Source organism: Dasypus novemcinctus, chromosome 10 (assembly GCF_030445035.2).
Source record: "Dasypus novemcinctus isolate mDasNov1 chromosome 10, mDasNov1.1.hap2, whole genome shotgun sequence".
Lineage (NCBI taxonomy): Eukaryota > Metazoa > Chordata > Mammalia > Cingulata > Dasypodidae > Dasypus > Dasypus novemcinctus.
The window spans coordinates 106,656,177-106,678,980 of record NC_080682.1 but is presented as its reverse complement, the minus strand read 5'-3'; the positions used below and the strand labels follow the sequence as shown (position 1 = coordinate 106,678,980).

General features: G+C 41.7%; 1 protein-coding gene across 1 annotated transcript; it reads left to right on the top strand.

Moving 5' to 3' along the window:
* The first annotated feature begins 4,331 nt into the window (after nucleotides 1–4,331).
* LIPT2 (lipoyl(octanoyl) transferase 2) lies at nucleotides 4,332–14,257 on the top strand. Its single transcript, XM_004482654.5, has 2 exons — nucleotides 4,332–7,213; nucleotides 7,786–14,257. Exons 1-2 carry the CDS (start codon nucleotides 6,751–6,753, stop codon nucleotides 8,013–8,015), a joined length of 693 nt encoding a protein of 230 aa, XP_004482711.1. The 5' UTR covers nucleotides 4,332–6,750; the 3' UTR covers nucleotides 8,016–14,257.
* The last annotated feature ends 8,547 nt before the right edge of the window (nucleotides 14,258–22,804 follow it).

Sequence of the window (22,804 nt, the reverse complement as noted above, 5' to 3'; positions counted from 1 at the left end):
ATAATAAGATGGTATATGAGAACTCTGTATTTTATGCATGATTTTTCTATAAACCTACAACTTCTCTAATAAAAAATAAAATAAGCATATAGGGAACTGAAAATTAAAACCAAAATGAGATACCAAATTTTAGAAAGACTAAAATTTAAGAAGTGACAATGCTGGCAATGATGCAGATAAACTGAATTGCTCATATATTGCTGGCAAGAATGTAAAATGGCACAACCACTCAGGAAAGCTGTTTGGCTGGCGGCGGACTTGGCCCAGTAGTTAGGGCGTCCATCTACCACATGGGAGGTCCGTGGTTCAAACCCCGGGCCTCCTTGACCCGTGTGCAGCTGGTCTGTGCACAAGGAGCGCTTCCCATAAGGAGAGCCGCCCAGCGCGAAAGAAAGTGCAGCCTGCCCAGGAATGGCGCCGCCCACACGGAGAGCTGACACAACAAGATGACGCAACAAAAAGAAACACAGATTCCCATGCTGCTGATGACAACAGAAGCGGACAAAGAAGATGCAGCAAATAGACACAGAGAACAGACAACCGGGGTGGGGGGGAAGGGGAGAGAAACAAATAAAGAAAGAAAGAAATCTTTTTTTTTTCTTTTTTTCTTAAAGAAAGCTGTTTGGCAGTTTCTTTAAAAATTAAGCATGCAGGAGACAGCGAGATGGCGGTGGAGTAAGGAGCTCCTAGAGTCAGCTCCTGCTACAGGGCAGTCAGCAAACACCCAGAGCTCTCTGGAGCTAGCTGAAGCACCTGTTTGACGGCTCCAGGAGGCCAGAAGAGCATCCTGCAATGTCTTTGAAGGAGTGGAAGGAGGAGGCTGCCCATCTGCAGAGAAGACTACTAAGTAGAGGCTCCACACCCTGGAGGCCAGTGCCCATCCTCCACTGGAGGCACAAGCGGCCTCAGGAGCTGTTCCATGGCTGGAATTGAAAGCTCCACTTCCCCAAAACAGGGGAGAAAGAGATGGTTGGGCACAATTTCAGCTACTGAGGAGTAAAATTCAGCGGGCGACAGTATAATCCTGAGAACAGCTAAAGTTTGAGCCTGTCAAGTCAGAAAGAGGCTGGGAGCTGCCATCTTAACTCCACGCCTAGCACGAGGGAAAGCGGGGTGGACTGAAAATCCCAGTGCTGGTGGGGACTAGCTTCTTTCCATCCAGGTCAGATTGCAGCTCTAGCCTACTCCCCAGTGCCACCTCTGGCTGGGAGGAACCTGTGCCAGCCTCTCTGGGAAATTGCAGGCCAAGTTGCAGAGGCCGGTGATTATCCTACTCTGGTGGCACAAGCCGCCCCAGGAGCTGTTCTGTGACCTGAATTAGAAGCTCCACTTCCCAAAAACAGGGGAGGAGGAGACTGTTGGCTGCCGATTTCAGCTACTGATGGGTAGACTTGGATGGCTAAGGAATAACCCTAGGAACAGCTGGGAGGAGAATTTGTTGAAGTTGGAAAAAGGCCCGGGGCCGCCATTTTGACTCCACCCCCAGCCTGAGCGGAAGCCGGCCTGACCAAATATCACAGTGATGGCAGGAACCGGTTTCTTTCACCCAGATCAGCCTGCAGCCCTAGCCTAGGCTTCAGCCCCACCTCTAGCAGGAAGGAAGCTGGCTAGCTCAGCACCATTCTATCCAGGCAACTGAGGGTAATTTTGGCTGGCACAAACAGAAAACTTAAAAGTCTACTGGAACAACTGTGGTCATCTTGGACCTGCACTGCATAGATTGCTGCCCACACCTGCAGCTCCATCCATGCCCCAGGCAGGGGAGAAAGGGATGTGAGGCTCCATCAGTCTCTCTGGGCAACTACAGTCTAGGCCTGCAAAACTTGGATTATTCCACACAACTGTGAATCTGTCCCTACTTCTGGGAAAGGAGAAAGTTGGGAGAAGCTTCCTCAGTACCTGGGGCAATGAGGGCAGCTTGAGCCTTCATAGTTTATAGCACCAATTACATCCTTGGCTCCTACTGCACAGCCATCAAGGGAAAAAGCACAGGAAACCCTACACTAAAGAGAAAAACTGCACCCAGAAAAAATACTCTAGTAATCCAGATGCCAAGACAACAACCAAAAAGTATAATCTACACCAAGGAACAGGAAACTATGACCCAGTTAAACAGTTAAAGGACCAAGATAAGCCTCCAGATGATATAAAAGAGCTGAGACAATTAATTATAGATGTTCAAACAAATATCTTAATAAATGCAATGAGATGACAAAAGAGATCAAGGATATTAAGAAGACACTGGATGAGCACAAAGAAGAATTTGAAAGCATACATAGAAAAATAGCAGATCTTATGGGAATGAAAGACTCAATAAATAAAATTTAAAAAACATTGGCATCATATAATAGCAGATTTGAGGAGGCAGAAGAAAGGATTGGTGAGCTTGAAAAAATGGTCTCTGAAAGTGAACATACAAAAAAACAGATGAAGAATGGAAAAAATTGAACAAGGTCTCAAGGAACTAAATGACAGCCAGAGATGTGCAAACATATGTGTCATGGGTGTCCCAGAGGAGAAGAAAAGGGAAAAGGGGTAGAAGGAATATTTAAAGAAATAATGGTAGAAAATTTCCCAACCCTATTGAAGGACATAGATATCCATGTCCAAGAAGTACAATGTACTCCCATCTGAAAAATCCCAAATAGACCAACTCTGAGACACATACTCATCAGAATGTCAAATGCCAAAGACAAAGAGAAAATTCTGAGAACAGCAAGAGAAAAGCAATTTATAACATATAAGGGATACTCAATAAGATTAAGTGCAGATTTCTCACCAGAAACCATGGAGGCAAGATGACAGTGACCTGATATATTTAAGATAATGTAAGAGAAAAACTTCCCGCCAAGAATTTTATATCCAGCAAGACTGTCTTTCAAAAATGAGGGCAAGATTAGAAAATTCACAGATAAACAGAAATTGAGAGAACTTCTAAGCAAAAGACCAGAATTTCAGGAAATACTAAAGAGTGTGCTAGAGCCTGAAAAGAAAAGACAGGAGAGGCCTGGAAGAGTCTAGAAACGAAGATTATATCAATAAAAGTAACTAAAAGTGTCAAAAGAGTAGTGAAAATAAAATGACATAAATCAAATTCTGCATGTTTGCATGATTAGTTCCTAAGTTTACAACTTGTCATAAAAATAGACCCTCACATGTATGGTCCAGTGATTTTTGACTAGCCTGTTAAACCCACACAGCTTGGGCAGAACAGTCCATTCTGCAAAATAGTTCTGAAAGAACTAGATCTCTATAGCCAAAAGAAGGAAAGAGGACCTCTATCTCACACTTTATCCAAAAACTGACTCAGGGAAATGGACTGTGGCCCAGTGGTTAGGGCGTCCGTCTACCATATGGGAGGTCCGCAGTTCAAACCCCGGGCCTCCTTGACCCGTGTGGAGCTGGCCATGCGCTGCGCTGATGCGTGCAAGGAGTGCCGTGCCACGCAAGGGTGTCCCCCGTGCAAGGAGTGCACCTGTGAGGAGAGCCGCCCAGCGTGAAAAGAAAGAGCAGCCTGCCCAGGAATGGCGCCGCCCACATTTCCCGTGCCGCTGACGACAACAGAAGCGGACAAAGAAAGAAGACGCAGCAAATAGACACCAAGAACAGACAACCAGGGGAGAGGGGAAAATTAAATAAATAAATAAATCTTTAAAAAAAAAAACTGACTCAAAATGGATCAAAAACCTAAAAATAAAAATGTGTTGGGGGAAAAACACACCAAATGTAAGATAAGGATTATAATTAGTAGTAAGATTTTGACAATATTCTTTCGTAATTTGTAACAAACATCTCATGACAATGCAAGGTGTTGGTGGAGGGTTGATGTATGGGACCCTTGTATGATGTTATGCATGTTTGTTTGTAAGTTCACAACTTTTACTATACACTTGTTTATGTATGTTTATATATAAATGACAAAGATAATAATAATAGGGAGGGTTCGGGGAAAATACTTTGGTTAGTAGTAGTACTTTGACAATGCTCTTTAATAATTAATTTAAAAGGTTCAACAAAACTGTAAGGTGATGGTGGTAGGGTGAGTTATAAGATTCCTGTATGATTTTATATGTTTGTTTTGTACTATACACTTATTATGTTATGTTATGTTTGTGTGTGGGTGATATATTTCAATAAATTTTTTAAAAAAACAATACCCCAACATTTATTTTGGGGATGAGGCATTCGTTTCACATCATCTGTGATTAAAAAGTCCCTTGCCTTATTTAAAAAAAAAAAAATTAAGCATACAAATACTATACAGGCCAACAATTGCACTCTTGGACACTTACCCCAGAGAAATGAAAACTAAGGTTCACACAAAAATCTGTACATAAGTGTTTACAGCAGCTTTATTTGTAATATCTGAAAAATAGAAAGAACCCAGTAATTCTTTGGCAGGTGAATGGTTAAACAAAATTTTGGTACATACATACCATGGACTACTGACTCAGCAGGAAAAAAGAAGAAACAATTGATACACACAACAACCTGCAGGAGTCTCCAGAGAATTATGCTGAGTGAAAAAGCAAATTCCGAACAGTTACATACAGTATGAGTCCATTTATATAACACAGATTAGTGGTTGCCGGGGGTAAGAGGGGGAGGTGTGGCTATAAAAGAGCAACATGACCTTTTGGTGATGGGAAATGTTCTGTAACTTAATTGTATCACTGTGATATACTGGTTGTGATATTGTATAATAGTTCTGCAAGATGTCTATTTTTTAAAAATTTATCCCTTCCCCGCCCCCCCCCCCCCGCCATTGTTTGCATTCACTATCTGTTTATTGTGTGCTCATCTTCTTTTTAGGAGGCACAGAGAACTGAACCGAGACCTCCCATGTGGGAGGGAGGCGGCCAATTACTTGAGCCACCTCTGCTCCCTGCTTTATGCCTCTCATTGTGTTTCCTCATTGTGTCATCTCATAGCGTCATCTTGCTGCACCAGCTTGCCGCACCAGCCCATTCCATCAGCTTGCTGTCTTGCTCGTCTTCTTTAGGAGGAACCAGGAGCCTAGCACAGCACCTCCCATGTGGTAGGTACCCAGCTGCTTGAGCCACATCTGCTTCCTGCAAGATATTTTCATTAGAGAAAACTGTGAGTATACCATTTTCTCAAAATAAAAATTTTAATTAAAAATCTTGTCTAGTTTCTCCTTTTGCCTGAACCCTGACTGATGCCATGCCCTTCATCAGATTTCTCTTCTATTCTTAGTTTGCTGAAAGTTTTAGTCAGAATAGATCTTGATTTTTGTCAACTGCTATTTCTGCATTTGCCAGAACAATATGTTGTTTTCTTCTTTACAGTGAATTATATTGTTTGATTTTATAATGTTAAGCCAACCTTGGAATTCCTGGATAAAGACTACTTAGTCATGATATATTAACCCTTTTATAAATTGCTTAATTTATCAATTTGCTAATATTTGTTTAGGAGTTTTATGTCAAAGTCTTTAACTGTTTTCCAGCCACCCAGGGGAGCAATCAATGTTACCAGTTTCTTGTGTAGCCTTCTAAACATGTTTCATGCATACATAAACAAAAACCGTATCAATATTCAGAATATTTTCTTCAGTTTTGCAAAACTAGTAACATGCTATTTATGCTTTTTTCTTTTGTTTTCCTACAGTATTTCTTTAAAAAAAAAAAGACCGGAAGCAAATATTAAAATTTGTAATATTCTTTACATATTATTCTTTATACTTTCTGCATACTGAAAATTCTTCTCCCTCATTTTCTCTCTTTTCAGCTGAGCAATCTTTGATTGGAGGATGGAAGACAGATTCAGAGGATAGATTGAGGGCATGAAATCTGGGTTCTGGCTATTTAAGAACACGGGGATGGGATAGCTTTGTCTATCCTTATTACCTAGCAATGGGCCTAACACATAGTTGATGGTACTTAGTAACAATGAATGAATTTAGCACAGTTTAAAATGTCACTCCATTTACAATATAATGGATGCTGTGGTGTGGCTGCTCAGATCCACCCTCAGAACCAAGCCCGTCTTTCCCCCAGCTTCTGGGAGTTGGTTGCTGATGGCTTATAATTGAGTCCCTCTCCGGGAATTGTAAGTCCCCGAAGGAAGCACCTTGCCAAAGTGCAGCCTGTATCTAAAGACTGGATATAAATTTCTGTCCCCCATGCTTTAATTTGTAACATCTCTGAAAGGTCATCCCCCTTTCAAAGAATCCCTAGAACTGGCTGAGATTTCTGCTACATTTGTTTTGCAGTTCAGCTTCTCCCTCTGACTGATCCTGCTTCCATTACTCTCACAAGTATATTTCCTAAAACCACCTCTACCCCCCACCCCCAATAAACCTGCACGCTAATCTCCTCCTTCAGAGGACAGTCAACCCAGGACACACCACATTGCCCTGTTCTATTTTTCTTTTCATAGAACTTACCACTATGTGGAATAACTTTTTAAATACTTGCTTGTTGTCTGCACCCTCCACTAAAAGTAAGCTTACGAAGACAGATCTCTCTTTTCTCGTATATTTTGCACTGCTATCTCAAGCACCTCGGACAGGGCCTGCAAAACACAGGCAGTTACTAAATATTGGTATGAAATGACTGAATGGATGAGCCATAACCTGCGCTTAGTCCTGGGGTCACGGTCTCCCACCAGCTTGTAACTGGCACTTAGAAGCGGCGGTTCGGGGCGGGGCCACGAGTCCCCGCCCCTCCCGGCGCAAACCCCGAGCCCTGACAGGGGCGGGGTCCCGCGGAGCCCTCGGGTGGCGCGATGCGGCCCGCGGTGCGGCTGGTGCGGCTGGGCCGAGTCGCCTATGCGGACATGCTGGAGCTGCAGGAGAGCTGGCTGCGGCGGCTGCTGGCCGAGCCAGGCACCGACGCCCGGCCCGCGACTCAGGCGGGCGCGCTCCTGCTCAGCGAGCCCGCGCGGCCCGTGTACACGGTCGGGCTGCGCGGTGGCCTGACTCCCGAGGAGGCGGCGCGGCTACGGACGTTGGGTGCCGAGGTCCGCTCCACAGGCCGCGGCGGCCTGGCCACCTTCCACGGCCCAGGGCAGCTGCTCTGCCACCCAGTGCTCGACCTGCGGCGCCTCGGCTTGCGCCTGCGCACTCACGTAGCGGCGCTGGAGGCGTGCGCTGTGCGCCTGTGCGACCTCCAGGGCCTACAGGCCGCGCGTGCGAGGCCGCCGCCGTACACCGGCGTCTGGTTGGAAGACCGCAAGATCTGCGCGATTGGTGAGCGCCGGGGGGCGGGGCCGAGGGCGGGGCGCTGGAGGCGGGGCCTGGGGGAGCTGGACCAATGAGGGCGGAGCTCGGTCTGGGAGGCGGTGTGTATGGCGCGGCCTCTGAATCTGAACTTCTGGACGCGTTTAAGGGTTTTGAAGCGTTTTCACAGATACCTTATATTCAGAGCCAGCAGGACTTTCAGACGCCATCTAGTCCAACAGTAATTTTTACGGATGGAGAGACATGAGAATTACCTTCCAGGTTACTTCCCGTGAGACAAAATGTCAACAACGAAGGCGGCTTAGTAGTTTTCATACTAATTTTTTAAATCAACAGAATCTCTGTATCGAGACATTTTCTGGAAACCCCGTCATACATAGTAAATGCAGCTGCTGTAGAGCCTCCCTCCACCCTTCTAGTTTCTCCTCTTCCCCTTATCTGTGCACAACCATTTGGATGCTCCAAAAGTAAAGTTGGAAAAAAATGGATCTAGCCCAGTCCCCTTACTGCACTAAGGGTCAGGTCCTGCAGCAAGCTGAGGGAAGGACATCTGTTCTAAGAACCTTTGACTTGCCTTGCAGGAGTCCGCTGTGGAAGGCACATCACCACCCATGGCCTGGCTCTGAATTGCTCGACGGACCTGACGTGGTTTGAACACATCGTGCCCTGTGGGCTGGTGGGGACAGGTGTCACTTCCCTGAGTAAGGAGCTGCAGAGGCACATCAGTGTGGATGAAGTAATGCCCTCTTTCCTTGAGGCATTTGAAGAGACCTACAAGTGCACGCTGACCTCAGAGGACAGACTCAGTTGAAGGCATTCCTGTTATTACAGCCAGGTGGTCCTGCCTTGGAAAGCACAAACACCGACTGGAGTCATTGGAACCCAGGGTCTAGATCCAGGCCTGTCATTCCCAGGCCATGAGACTAAGGCAAGTTGCAAGTTCTGAGCCATTGTTTCTATATGTATTCTGGTTTATTTATCTCTTTCTCACCTACCCCAGAGATACTAGATGTGAAAACACTATAAAAAGCCTCAAATGCTATATAAATATAAGGGGTTATTATTATTGACACCAGTTTCTCAGTTTAGAGAAAGATGCCATATGTGGTGGTTTGAAGCTGCATGTATCCTAGAAAAACACGTTCTTAAATTTAACCCATTCCTGTGGGTGTGAACGTCAGGCCTTTTGAGGAGGCTGCTTCAATTAAGGTGTGGCCCACTTCAATCAGGATGTGTCTTAATCCTATTGGTGGAGTCTTATAAGCGGAATGAAGTTCAGACAGAGGAAGAGAAATCCCCAGGAAGCAAGAGGCTGGACATGGATGGAAACTGGAAGAGAAGGGAGAGGCCAGGAGCCGCAGCCAGCCCCAGGATGCCACAGGCTTCAGGGAGAAAGCATCGCCTTGAGAATGCATTGGTTTGGACTTGTAGCCTTAAAACTGTAAGCTAATAAATTCTCATTGTTTAAGCCAACCCATTTCATGGTATTTGCTTGACCAGCCTAGGAAACTAAAACACCGTAGATTGTCCTTTCACAATTACTTGTAACTTCCTCAGTACTGCATCTAATGGTGCAATCCTGGGCTCCAGTTCCTTTGATTTGGAAAAATCAAATTTCTGGATGACCCAGGTGAAGGCGATACGATGTGGTGCTCTTTCATAACCAAGAGACCTGGGTGCGTTCTTCAAAAAAGGAAAGAAGGAAAAGCCTCTTCAAATAACAAAATGGGACCCTGTCTTCCTGGATTTGATCCTTCAAACCTGATAATACAGCTACTTTTAGTTGGCCACAGGCTGGGGAAAAAACAGTAATTTCCCTTAATGTAAAAATGCCAGAGATAGAAGTGAATTTTTCTTACATGCAATCTTTTAAGTCTGTATGGCTGTGCATTAGGTACCTACTGCTGTGTACCAAATTACCCTAAACCAATGTAAAAATAAGCATTTATTATTTCATATATTTTCTGCAGGTTAGGAATTTGGGAGAGACTTAGCTGGGTGGTTCTGGGTTGGGGCCTGTCTTTAGATTGTGGTCAGGATGTCAGCTGTGGCTGCAGTCCTCTGAAGGCTTGACTGGGGCTGGAGAATCAGCTTCCAATATAGCTCAGTCACATTCTGGTTGGTAACTGGCTTCCCCAGAAGCAAGTTGTCCCAGAGAAAGACAAGTTGGACCGCAATGTCTTTTATGACCTAGCCTTGGAAGTCACACATAGTCATTTCAGCAGTATTTTAACAGGTTACCCCTAATTGGTATGGAAGGGACTACACAAGGGCAACAGGAAGTGAAGGTCATTAGAGGCCGTCATGGAGGTGGGTACCACAGCTAGTTAAGGTGGAAAGAACCTGGAATAAAAGAATCCTTGTTACAGACCCAGCTGTGAGAGCAAGTCGTTTATCCTCTTTTGGCCTCAGTTTCCCCTTAGACCAATAGAAATATAATGTGGGCAACATTGTGATTTTACATTTTCTAGTAGCCACATTGAAAAATTAAAAAGGGACAACAAGCAAGATGGTGGCGGAGTAAGGAGCTCTTAGAGTCAGCTCCTGCTACAGGGCAGTTAGTAAACACCCAGAGCTATCTAAAGCACCTGTTTGGGGGCTCCAGAAGACCAGAGGAGCATCCTGCAACATCCTTGAAAGAATGGAAGCAGGAGACTGTCCATCTGCAGAGAAGATTCCTAAGTAGAGCACTCCATGCCCTGGAGGCCAGTGCCCATTCTCCACTGGAGGCACAAGCGACCTCAGGAGCTATTCTGTAGCAGGAACTGGAAGCTCCACTTCCCAAAAATGGGTAAGGAAGAGACAGTTGGGCACCAATTTTAGCTACTAATTAGTAAATTCGGTGGGCTAAAATATAATCCTAAGAACAGCTAAAGTTTGAACCCATCCAAGTCAAAAAGAGGCTGGTAGCCACCATCTTAACTCTGCACCTGGCACGAGGGGGAAGCAGACAGACTTTGAAAATCACAGTGCTGGTAGGGACTGGCTTCTTTCCATCCAGATTGGATTGAAGCTCTAGCATAAACCCCAGCCCCACCTCTGGCAGCGTGGAAGCTGGTGGGCCCTGCACCAGCCTCTCCAGGAAAATACAGGCCTAGCTGTGGAAGCTGGTGATCATCATACCCTGGCAGTGCAAGCTGCCTCATGAGCTATTCTGAGGCTGGAGTTAGAAACTCCATTTCCCAAAAATGGGAGGAAGAGATGGATGGCCACTGACTTGAGCTACTGATTAGTAAACCCCACTGGCTAAAGTATAACCCTAAGAACAGCTTAAGTTTCAACCTGTCCAGGTCAGAAAAAGGCCAGTAGCCGTCATTTTGACTGCTCCCAGCAAGAGGGGAAGTCAGGCTGACTGAAAATCAGTGATGGTAGAGACCAGTTCCTCTACCCAGAATGGCCTGCAGCCCTAGCCTAGGCTTCAGCGTCACCTCTAGCAGGGAGGGAGCTGGCAGGCCCTGCGCCAGCCTATCCAGGAAACTGCAGGTACATTTGGCTGGCACAGACTGAATAATCAGAAGTCTACAGGGGCAACTGCAGTTATCTTGGACCTGTACTGCCTGGATTGCTGCCCACACCTGCAGCTCTGTCCCCACCCCAGACAAGGGAGAAAGGGGCATGAAGCTTCATCAGTCTCTCTGGGTAACTATAGTCTAGGTCTGCACAACTTGGCTTATTCCACACAACTGTGGCTCTGTCCCTACCCCTGGCAAAGGAGAAAGTTGAGAGAAGCGTCATCGGTCCCTGGGGCAATGAGGGCAGCTTGAGCCTCCACAGTTTATAGCACCAATTACATCCTTGGCTCCTGCTGCACAACCAGCAAGGGAGAAAGCCCAGGAAGCCCAAAACTAAAGAGAAAAACTGCACCCAGAATAAATACTCTAGTAATTCAGATGCCAAGACACCAACCAAAAATTAAAATCCACAGCAAGGAACAGGGAGCAATGGCCCAGTTAAAGGAATAAGATAAGCCTCCAGATGACATAAATGAGTTGAGTCAACTAATCATCAATGTTCAAACAAATCTCCTTAATAATTTCAATTACATGGATAAAGAGATTAAGAATATTAAGAAGACATTGGGTAAATACAAAGATGAATTTGAAAGCATACATAGAAAAATAGCACATCTTATGGGAATGAAGGTCACAATAAATGAAATTAAAAATACACTGTAATCATATAGTACATTTGAGGAGGCAGAAGAAAGGATTGGTGAGCTTGAAGAAATGGCCTCTGAAAGTGAACATACAAAAGAACAGGTAAAGAAAAGAATGGAAAAATTGAAGAAGGTCTCAGGGAACTGAATGACAGCAAGAGATGTGCAAACATATGTGTCATGGGTCTCCAAGAAGGAGAAGAGAAGGGAAGAGGAGCCGAAGGACTATTTGAAGAAATAAATGGTAGATAATTTCCCAACCCTATTGAAGGACACAGATATCCATGTCCAAGAAGCACAACATAACTCCCATCTGAAAAATCTGAATAGACCAACTCCGAGATACATACTAATCAGACTGTCAAATGCCAAAGACAAAAAGAATACTGAGAGCAGTAAGAGGAAAGGGATACCCAATTGGATTAAGTGCTGATTTCTCACCAGAAACCATGGAGGCAAGAAGACAGTGGTATGATATATTTAGGATACTGCAAGAGGAAAACTTCCAGCCAAGAATCTTACATTAAGACAATCAAGATTGTCTTTCATAAATGAGGGTGAGTTTAGAATATGCACAGATAAACAGAAATTGAAAGAGTTTGTAACCAAGAGACTGGATTTACAGGAAATACTAAAGAGTATGCTATACCCTGAAAAGAAAAGTCAGGAGAGAGAGGCCTGGAAAAGAGTCTAGAAATGAACATTATATCAATAAAAGTAACTAAACGTATCAAAAGAGTAGTGAAAATAAAATATGACATAAAACCCATATATTCAGGACTAAACTTAAACAATGATGTAAAGCATTTGTATTCAGAAAACTACAACTCATTGTTAAAAGAAATTTTTAAAAAGGCCTAATAATTAGAAGAATATTCCATGCTCATGAATTGGCAGACCAAATATCATTAAGATGTCAGTTCTACTCAAGTTGATGTGCAGATTCAGTGCAATTCTGAGGGGACTTCCACCAGCATTTTAAAAATAAATGGAGAACACTATTGTCAAGTCTGTTAGGAAGGGTAAGGGGTCCTGAATAGCCAGAAACATCTTAAAAAGGAAAAGTGAAGTTGGAGGACTCTCATTTCTGGACTTTGAATCATATTATTTAGCTACAGTGGTGGAGGCAACATGGTACTGGCATAAAGACAGACATATAGACCAATGGAACTGAATTGATGATTCAGAGACAGACCCTCACATGTATGTACAGTCAAGTGATTTTTGACTAGCCTGTCAAATCCACCCAGCTCAGGCAGAACAGTCATGCAACAAATGGTGCTGAGAGAACTGGCTATCCATAGCCAAAAGAAGGAAAAATGATGCCTATCTCACACCTTATACAAGGGTTAACTCAGGATGAATTTAAAAACCTAAATAAAAAAGCAAGAACCATAAAGCTTCTAGAAGAAAATGTAGGAAAATATCTTCAAGCCCTGGTAGTAGGTGGTGGATTCTTAAAGGAGATAAGAGGAGGACTGAGATGGACTACTGATGTTTAATGTATGTAGAAGTTTTAATTAACTTTACTGTAAAAGTGCAGAAATGTACAGAATTGGTGATAATACATTATAGTGAGGAATAGCTGGTTTATAAATGGGAATGTGACTGAAAATGGTAGTCTAAAGATGTAAATGCCAGTTGACAGAATGCTAGAGAATAATCTAGGAACTGAAAAAGCACAGTAAACCCAGAGGTGGATAAGAATTGTGGTTGATGGTACAGATGGAAAAATGTCCTTTCTGAACAAGAGCAAATGTTCATCACTCTTGTGGAGTGGTGGGAATATGGAGAAGCTTGGGGAAAATATAACTGGAGTGACCTATGGACTGTGGTTAACAGTAATAATGTAATATTTTTGCATTGTGCCAAAGATGTACTCTGTTGCTAATGGGGGAGTGTGGAAAATAAAATGTTTGCCAAATGTATGCTTTGAACCTGTTAATAATCAGATGATATTGTCTCATAATCTGTAACAAATGTTTCACCACAATATGGTGTGTTGATAGAGGGGTGTTGTTTGGGAGTTTTGCACATGTGCATGATTGTTTTGTAAGTTTACAACTTCTGTCAAAAAAATATATTTAAATATAATAATAGGGTGGGTTGGGGGGAAAATACACCAAATGTAATATAAGGACTATAATTTTTAGTAAGATTTTGACAATATTCTTTCATAATCTGTAACAAATGTCTCACAATAATGCAAGTTGCTGGTGGAGGGGTGATGAATGGGATGCCTGTATGATATTGTGCATGTTTGCTATGTAAATTCATAACTTTTACTATATACTTATTATTTATGTATGTTCATGTATAAATGATATAAAGATTATATTAACAGGGTGGGTTGAGGGAAAAATACTTTGGTTAGTAGTAATATTTTGAGGATGTTCTTTAATCATTAGTTTAAAATGTTTAACAACAATGCAAGATATTGGTGATAGAATGAGGTATGAGATCCCTATATGATGTTATGTATATTTATTTTATAAGATCACAGCTATTACTATACTCTTACTGTTTATATATGTTCATGTATAAGTGATGTACTTCAATAAATTTTAAAAAGTAGTAACATTAATTTTAAATTTTAAAAAATAATAATAAATTTTAATTAACCCAATATTCCAAAATATCATCAATATGAAAGTATTATTAATGAGATATTTTATATTTTGTTTCTCATACTAAGTCTTCAAAATCCAGTGTGTATTTTACACTTACAGCATACTTTGTTTTGGACTAGCCACATTTCAAATGTTCAATAGGTTAAGTGGCCAGAGATTGCTTTATTGGACAGTGCAGCCTTCTAATGTCCTTTTGAGCTCCCAGAGTTTTGTGTCCTCATTGGCTTCCAGGAAATAAATGTGAGTCCTCTCACATCTGAAGTTTAATTTTTTCTCTAAGATATTTATTTATTTATTTATTTATTTCTCCCCACCCCCTTGTTGTTTACACTTGCTTTTTGTCTTCCTTGTTTCTTTAGGAGGCAACAGGACCCAAACCCGGGACCTCTGATATTGGAGAGAGGTGCCTAATTGCTTGAGCCACCTCTGCTCCCTGCTTTGCTGTGTCAGTCATGTTTTTCTTCTTGTGTCTCTTGTTGCATCATCTTGTTGTGTCAGCTCACCTAGCCTGCCCGTCCTGCCAGCTGGCTGTCTTCTTGAGGAGGCACTGGGAACTAAATCAGTGACCTCCTATGTTGTAGGTGGGAGCCCAATTGATTGAGCCACATCTGCTTCCCTGAAGTTTGATTTTTGACTCTGTGAATAATTTATATCTATTGTTCAAGCTGAGGGAAGCGGACTTAGCTCAACTGATAGTTCACCTACCATATGGGGGGTCCAGGGTTCGATCTCCAGGGCCTCCTGGTCCGTGTGGTAAGGTGGCCCATGCACAGTGCTGCTGTGCGCAGAAAGTGCCATGCCATGCAGGGGCACCCCCGCATAGGGGTGCCCCACACGAAAGAAGTGCATCCCTCAAGGAGAGCCATCCCACATGAAAAAAGCGCAGCCCACCCCGGAGTGGCACTGCACACACGGAGAACTGACGCAGCAAGATGGTGGAACAGAAAAAGAGACAATTTCTCGGTGCCACCTGCAAATACAAGTGGATGCAGAAGAACACACAGCAAATGGACACAGAGAGCAGATAATGGGGGGGGGGGGGGGCGGGAAGAGAAGAGAAATAAATAAAAATTTTAAAAAATAAAAATAAATTGTTCAAGCTGAAAGAGACTCTAGAGATACATACCTACGCCCTCACTGATTAAGATGAAAACAAGGCTTAGGAAGAAATTTGCTCAAGGTCACACAGTAAATTCATGGCAAAGCCAGGGCTAGATATTGAGTTGAAACCTCTTTCTCATCCTGTCTTCCTGCTGTGCATACTCACTTAGAGCTCGGAACAATGTACTTTACATGGCATGGACACTGAGTCAATATTAGTTGATGGATAGTTTGTCCACCAATTATATGGTCCATTTCCTTTCTAGGCCTTAAGTGTCCCATCCATTGGAGCAAATATTGCTGTTGTATCTTACAGGGATGTGGTGGGTGGGGAGTGGTTGATAATTACCTTAAAACAGTATTGCCAAAAAAAGAAATAATTATTCCAAGAAAAGTGAAACTGGAATCTCATGGTTAAATGGCCATGTGCAGTGTGGCTGCCCATCTGAGACTTGACTTGGTCACCCTCTCTAGCAACCCCAAGTGACCATACAGTCTGTTCATGAATGCCCTCAGAGACTGGGAAAGAAACATTTATTCGGAACTTACAAATAATGCCAATACCATGTTAGCCTTCTTAAGTACATTATTTTTTTTTAACAAGTCAATTTTATTGATACATATTGATACATATATATAATACATATAAATACATAATAAAAATATTCATCCAAAGTGTACAATCAGTGGTATTTGGTATAATCACATAATTGTGCATTCATCACTTCAATCATTATTAGGGCATTTTCATTATTTAATAATAATAATAAAGAAAAAAACACAGAAAAACAAGAAAATTTTTCACCTCTCAACCTCTCCGTTTCCCCTGCTGTACAGAGCTGCTGTCTCTGGATATTCTTACATTTATTTATTTAGCAGTTTTATTGAGATATATTCATATGCCATAAAATCTATCTAAAGTGTATAATCAATAGCTTTTAGTAAAATCACAATATTGTGCATTCATCACAAAAAATTTTAGAACAATTTCATTACTCAAAAAAAAACAAACTCCACACCCCTTAGCATTCCTTCCCTAGCCCTACATAGCCACTAATGAAATTTCATCTTTATAAACTGATTATATTTACATGTCATATAAATGGAATCATGCAATATGTTACACAATATAATTCATACCAACACAATCGTATAGTATTTGTCCTTTTGTGTCTGGCTTGCTTCACTCAACGTAATGTCCTCTAGGTTCATCCATGTTGTCATATGTTTTATGACTTCATTTCTTCTTAACAGCTTCATAAAATTCCATCATGTGAATAAACTACAATTTCTTTATTCATCAATTAGTGGACACCTGGGTTGTTTCCAACTTTTGGCAATCATAAATAATACTGCTATGAACATAGGTGTTCAGATGTCTATTCGTGTCACTGCTGTCAGCTCTTCTGGGTATATATCCAGTACTGGTATTGCAGGGTCACATGGCAAATCTATATTCAACATTTTTAGGATCTGCCAAAAAGTCCTCCACAGGGGATGTTCTACTCTACATTCCCACCAATAGTGAATAAGTGTTCCTATCTCTCCATGTCCTTCCAACCCTTGTAGTTCCCTGTCTTTTTAATAGTAGCCATCCTGTTAGATGTGAAATGATATCTCATTGCAGTTTGATTTGCATTTCCTAATCATGAGTGATGTGGAACATTTTTTCTTGTGTTTTTTTCTTTTTGTATTTCTTCTTTGGACAAATGTCTATTCAAGTCTTTTGTCCATTTTTTAATCAGGTCGTTTGCCCTTTTATTGTTAAGTTGTAATATCTCTTTATGTATCATGGATATTAAACCACTATTGGATATATGATTTCCAAATATTTTCTTCCATTGAGTCAGCTGCCTTTTCACCCTTTTGACAAAGTCCTGTGAGGCGCAAAAGTGTTTAATTTTGAAGAGATCCCATTTATTTATTTTTTCTTTTGTTGCATGTATTTTGGGTTTAAGGTCTAAGAAACCATGACCTACCACAAGTTCTTTAAGTTGTTTCCCTACGTTTTCTTCTAGTAGATTTATGGTCCTGCCTTTTATATTTAGGTCTTTGATCCATTTTGAGTTGATTCTTGTATAAGGATTAAGATAGGGGTCCTCTTTCAATCTGTGGTTATAGATATCCCATCTCTCAGCACCATTTGTTGAAGAGACTGTTTTGTCCTGTTAACATGGACTTGGTAACTTGTTGAAAACCAGTTGACCTCAGAGATGAGGGTTTATTTCTGGCTCTCAATTATATTCAACTGATCAATGTGTCTCTCTTTATGCCAGTACCATGCTGTTTTGACTACTCTTGCTTTGTAATATGTTTCAAGGTCAGGCAGTGAAATTCCTCCCATGTTACTCTTCTTTTTTAGAATGCTTTTGGCTTTTTGGGTATACTTTCCCTTCCAAATGAATTTGGCAATTGCTGTTTCTATTTCTGTAACGTAAGCTGTTGGAATTTTGATTGGTATTGCATTGAATCTATAAATCAGTTTGGGCAAGACTGACATCTTCATGATATTTAGTCTTCTAATCTATGAATACAAATGCCTTCCCATTTGTTTAGGTCTTCATTTATTTCTTTTTGCTTTGTTTTGTAGTTTTCTGCATATAGGTTCTGTACTTCTTTTGTTAAATCGATCCTTATATATTTGAGTCTTTTTGTTGCTATTGTAAATGGAATCCCCCCCCCCCCCCGGATTTCCACCTCAGATTGTTCAAGACTAGTGTACAAAAACATTACTGATTTTTGCATGTTGATCTTATATCTTGCCACTTTGCTGAACTCATTTATTAGCTTAAGTAGCTTTGTTGTAGGCATTTTAGAAATACCTAAATATAAGATCATGTCATCCACATATAGTGAGAATTTTACTTCCTCTTTTCCTATCTGAATGCCTTTAATTTTTTTCCTTGTCTAATTGCTCTAGCTAGAACTTCTAGTAAAATGTTGAATAACAATGGTGACAGTGGGCATCCTGTCTTGTTCCCAATCTTAAGAGGGAAAGCTTTCAGTCTTTCCCTATTGTGAACAATGTTGGCTGTGGGTTCTTCATGCATTCCTTTTATCAGATGGAGGAATTTTCCTTCTATTCCTATCTTTTGAAGTATTTTTTATCAAGAAAGGATGCTGGATTTTGTTAAGTGCCTTTTCTGCTTCAATTGAGGTGATCATGTGTTTTTTTCCTTTAATTTGTTAATGTGGTATATTATGTTGATTGATTTCCTTATGTTGAACCAGCCTTGCATACCAGGAGTAAATCCCATTTCGTCATGATGTATAACTCTTTTGATATACTGTTGGATTTGTTTTGCAAGTACTTTATTGAGAATTTTTGTATCTATGTTCATTAGAGAGATGGTCTGTAATTTTCTTTTCTCGTAGTGTCTGTATCTGGCTTTGGTATTAGGGATAGTTGGCTTCATAAAATGTGTTAAGTAATTTTCTCTCCTCTTCAATTTTTTGGAAGAGTTTAAAGAGGATTGGTGTTAATTCTTTTAGAAATGGTTGGTGGAATTCACCTGTGAAGCCATCTGGTCCAGGACTTTTCTTAGCTGGGATATTTTTTATGATGGATTCAGTCTCCTTAAATGTGATTGGTTTTTTTAAGTTCTTGTATTTCCTGTAGCGTCAGTGTAGGTTGGTTGTGCATTTCTAGGAACCTGTCATTTCATCTAGGTTGTCTAGTTTGTTGGCATACAATTTCTCATAATATCCTCTTATGATAGTTTTCATTTCTGTGGGGTCAGTTGTAACTTTCCCCCTTTCATTTCTGATTGCATTTTTTGCATCTTCTCTCTTTTTCTTTGTTAGTCTAGCTAGGATTTTGTCAATTTCATCAATCTTCTCAAAGAACCAACTTTTGTTTTTGTTGATTTTCTCTATTTTTTTTTGTTCTCAATTTCATTTATTTCTGCTTTAATCTTTATTAGTTCTTTCCTTCTGCTTGTTTTGGGATTGATTTGCTGTTCTTTTTCTAGTTTCTTTAGTTGTTCAGTTAAATCTTTGAGTTTAGCTCTTTCTTCTTTTTTAATACAGGTGTTTAGAACTATAAATTTCCCTTTCAAGTCTGCCTTCAGTGTGTCCCATAAGTTTTTATAAGTTGTCTTCTTGTTTTCATTTGTCTCCATGTATTTACTGATTTCACTTGCAATTTCTTCTTTGACCCACTGATTATTTAGGATTGTGCTGTTTCATGCCATTATGATCTGAGAAGGTGCTTTGTATAATTTCAGGCTTCTTATATTTATTGAGAGCTGCATTGTCCTCTAACATGTGGTCTACCCTGGAGAAAGACCCATGGGCACTTGAAAAGAACTTATAACCTACTGAGTTTGGATACAATGTTCTGTATATGTCTGCAAGGTTTAACTTGTTATCATGTTGTTCGACTCTCTGTTTCCTTGTTGATCTTCTGTCTAGTTGTTCTAGCTAATGATGTGAGTGGAGTGTTGAAATCTCCAGTGATGATGGTAGAGATAGCTATTTCTCCCTTCAGTTTTGTCAGAGTTTGTCTCATGTATTTTGGGGCACCCTGATTAGGTGCATAGTTATTTATGACTCTTGTATCCTCCTGGTGGATTGTCCCTTCTATTAATATATAATGTCCTTCTGTATCTCTTATAACTTTTTTGCATTTAAATTCTGTTTTGTCCAATATTAGTGTAGCTACCCCTGCCCTTTTTTGGCTACTATTTATGTGGAATCTCTTTTTCCAACCTTTCCCTTTCAGCCAGTTTGTATCCCTGAGTCTAAGGTGAGTCTCTTATAAGCAGCATATGGATGGCTCCTGGTTTTTTATCCATCTGTCAACCTATATCTTTTTTTAAAGATTTATTTTTATTTATTTCTCTCCCTTTTCCTACCCCGCTCCCTGTTGTCTGTTCTCTGTGTCCATTCGCTGTGCATTCTTCTGTGTCCACCTGCATTATCAGGCGGTGCTGGGAAACTGCGTCTCTTTTTTGTTGTGTCATCTTCCTGCATCACCTCTCCATGTGTGCAGTGCCACTCCTGGGTGGGCTGCACTTTTTTTCACACGGGGCAGCTCTCCTTACAGGGCTCACTCCTTGTGCATGGGGCACCCCTACACAGGGGCACCCCTGCATGGCACAGCATTCCTTACACGCATAACAGCACTGCGCATGGGCCAGCTTACCACATGGGTCAGGAGGCCTGGGGATCGAACCCTGGACCCTCCATATGGTAGACAGACACTCTATCAGTTGAGCCACAACTGCTTCCCAGCCTCTATCTTTTGATTGGTGAGTTTAATCCATTCACAGTCAATGATATTACTGTAAATGCATTATTTACTTCCACCATTTTATTCTTTGGTTTTCATAAGCCATATCATATTTTGGTTGTCTTTTTACTCTTTTGGTTTTCTTCTATACTCTCCTCCAAGCCTCTCTCTCCTGTCTTTTTCGTTCAGGCTCTAAGGTTTCCTTTAACATTTCCTGCAAAGGTGGATTCTTTTTTATGAACTCTCTTAGTTTCTGTTTGTTTGTGAATATTTTATAGTCATCTTCATATCTGAAGGACAATTTTGCTGGATAAAGAATTCTCAGCTGGCAATTTTTCTTTTAGTATCCTAATTGTATCATATTCCTTCTTCTCACCCTTCATCCACACTAAGTCTTGCTGTGTCCCTTGTATGTGATGGTGTGCTTCTCCCTTGCTGCTCTCAGAAAAATCTCTTTATCTTTGACATTTGACATTCTGAGTAGTATGGGTCTTGGAGTAGTAGATCTAGTCAGATTTATTCTAATTGGAGTACAGTGCACTTCTTGGACATATAAGTTCATTTCTTTCATGAGAGTTGGGCAATTTGCAGCTATGATTTCCTCAATACTCTTTCTGCCCCTTTTCCCTTCTTTTTGCCTTCTTGAACTCCCATGGAACGTATGTTGTTGTAGTTTGTGTTGTCATTCAACTCTCTGAGCCCCTGCTCAGTTTTTTCCATTTTTCCCCTCTCTGTTCTTTTCTCACTTCAATTTCAGCTGTTCTGTCTTCAGTATCACTGATTCTTTCTGATAATATTTCAAGTCTGCTGTTGTATGCCTCTAAAGAGTTTTTTATCTCACCTATTGTATCTTTCATTCCCATGAACTCTGTGACTTTTCTATTCAGGATTTCAAGTTCTTTGTTGTGCTCACTCAATGTCTTCTTTTTTTTTAAAGATTTTTAAAAAAATTTATTTCTTTCCCCTTCCACACCCGCCCCCCAGTTGTCTGCTCTCTGTGTCCACTCGCTGTGTGTTCTTCTGTGTCTGCTTGTATTCTTGTCAGTGGCACCGGGAATCTGTGTCTCTTTTTGTTGTGTCATCTTGCTGTGTCAGCTCTCCATGTGTGCAGATCCACTCCTGGGCAGGCTGCACTTTTTCCACACTGGGTGGCTCTCCTTACGGGGTGCACTCCTTGTGTGTGGGCTCCCCTGCACAGGGGACACCCCTGTATCACATGGCACTCCTTGCACGCATCAGCACTGCATGTGGGCCAGCTTCACTGCATGGGTCAGGAGGCCCTGGGTTTGAGCCTTGATCCTCCCATGTGGTGGGTGGATGCTCTATCCATTGAGGCAAATCCGCTCCCCTCAATGTCTTCTTGATGTTGTTTATCTCTTTAGCCATATTGTCCTTCAACTCATTAGATTTTGGAATTTTGTGTGCTTCTTGTTAATTAGTTGTCTCAAATTCTGTGTTTTTTCTAGGGCTTTGATATATTCCTTTTCTTGGGCCATGTCTTCCATTATCGTAGTATGGCTCATAATTTTTGCTGATGTCTAGGCGTCTGATTAGGATGGTAGCTTACTCAGATGCTCAACTTCTTTCTCTTTCCTAGGAATTTAGTGGCTGGAAACTGTGTGTTACTGCTGTTCTTTGATTTTTTGTTCAACCTGGATTGTTAGGATTGTTCCTGTTAGTTACTCAAAACTAGGCTCTGGACTCTGCAATGGGTTGCAGACCCACTTCCTAGGCTGTGGGGAGGGAGGCTGTTAAGTCTGGAAAAACCCTCTCATTCATGTTTACTTTCAATTTTTCACATGCACTTCCTTGGATTGCCTGCAGGAAGCACTCTTTGGCCACCCTCTCAGGTCAATACCTGGTTAGACTTTGTTTGCTGCAACACATACTAGATCAATGCGATAGCGGTTCCTGCCTGAAGGCTAAGAGTCTTGTAATTCAAGCTTTCTCAGAGACAGTTCTCCAGCCTTCTCTGGCAGCCCCACACTTTTCCTCATCAAAAATAATTCCACTCCCCTCTGGGTCCTCAACAATCGGTCCCCATTAATAGGGAGATTAGGAGGGTAGGATCTCTTTAGTCCGTGATCATTCATCCCGTCAGCTCCCAAGGCAGACAATGGCACAGCTCCACTTAGCCTGGAAGGGCTCGTGGGACACAGCAGACCAGATTTGTGGGTTAAAAGCTGAGTCAGCCTTAGGCTATGCCCCTCTTTCTCCCCTTTCCTGGGGTGGTGGATCTCTGGAGCCCCCTTTGTCTGTAGCCAGCTCAAACAAATGATGAGAGACACAAGCGGGGAGTGGAGGTGGCTCCAGCGATTGGATGCCTCCGTTCCAGGGTTCCCGAGTTCGGTTCCCTGTACCTCCTAAAAAAAAAAAAAAAGTGTGAGGGAGGGGCTGGTAGGAGCAGCCACGGCTTTCAACTCACAGTTTTGCCATCGCAATTACCCTCCTTTGTCCCTCTCTCTTCTGGGCTGCGTATA

What these genes read in the sequence shown, in the direction of transcription:
- LIPT2 (XM_004482654.5), top strand. Translation starts at nt 6,751, where the DNA reads ATGCGGCCCGCGGTGCGGCTGGTGCGGCTGGGCCGAGTCGCCTATGCG. An exon ending in CCGCAAGATCTGCGCGATTG is followed by an intron (nt 7,214 to 7,785) that starts GTGAGCGCCGGG and finishes CTTGCCTTGCAG; the next exon opens with GAGTCCGCTGTGGAAGGCAC.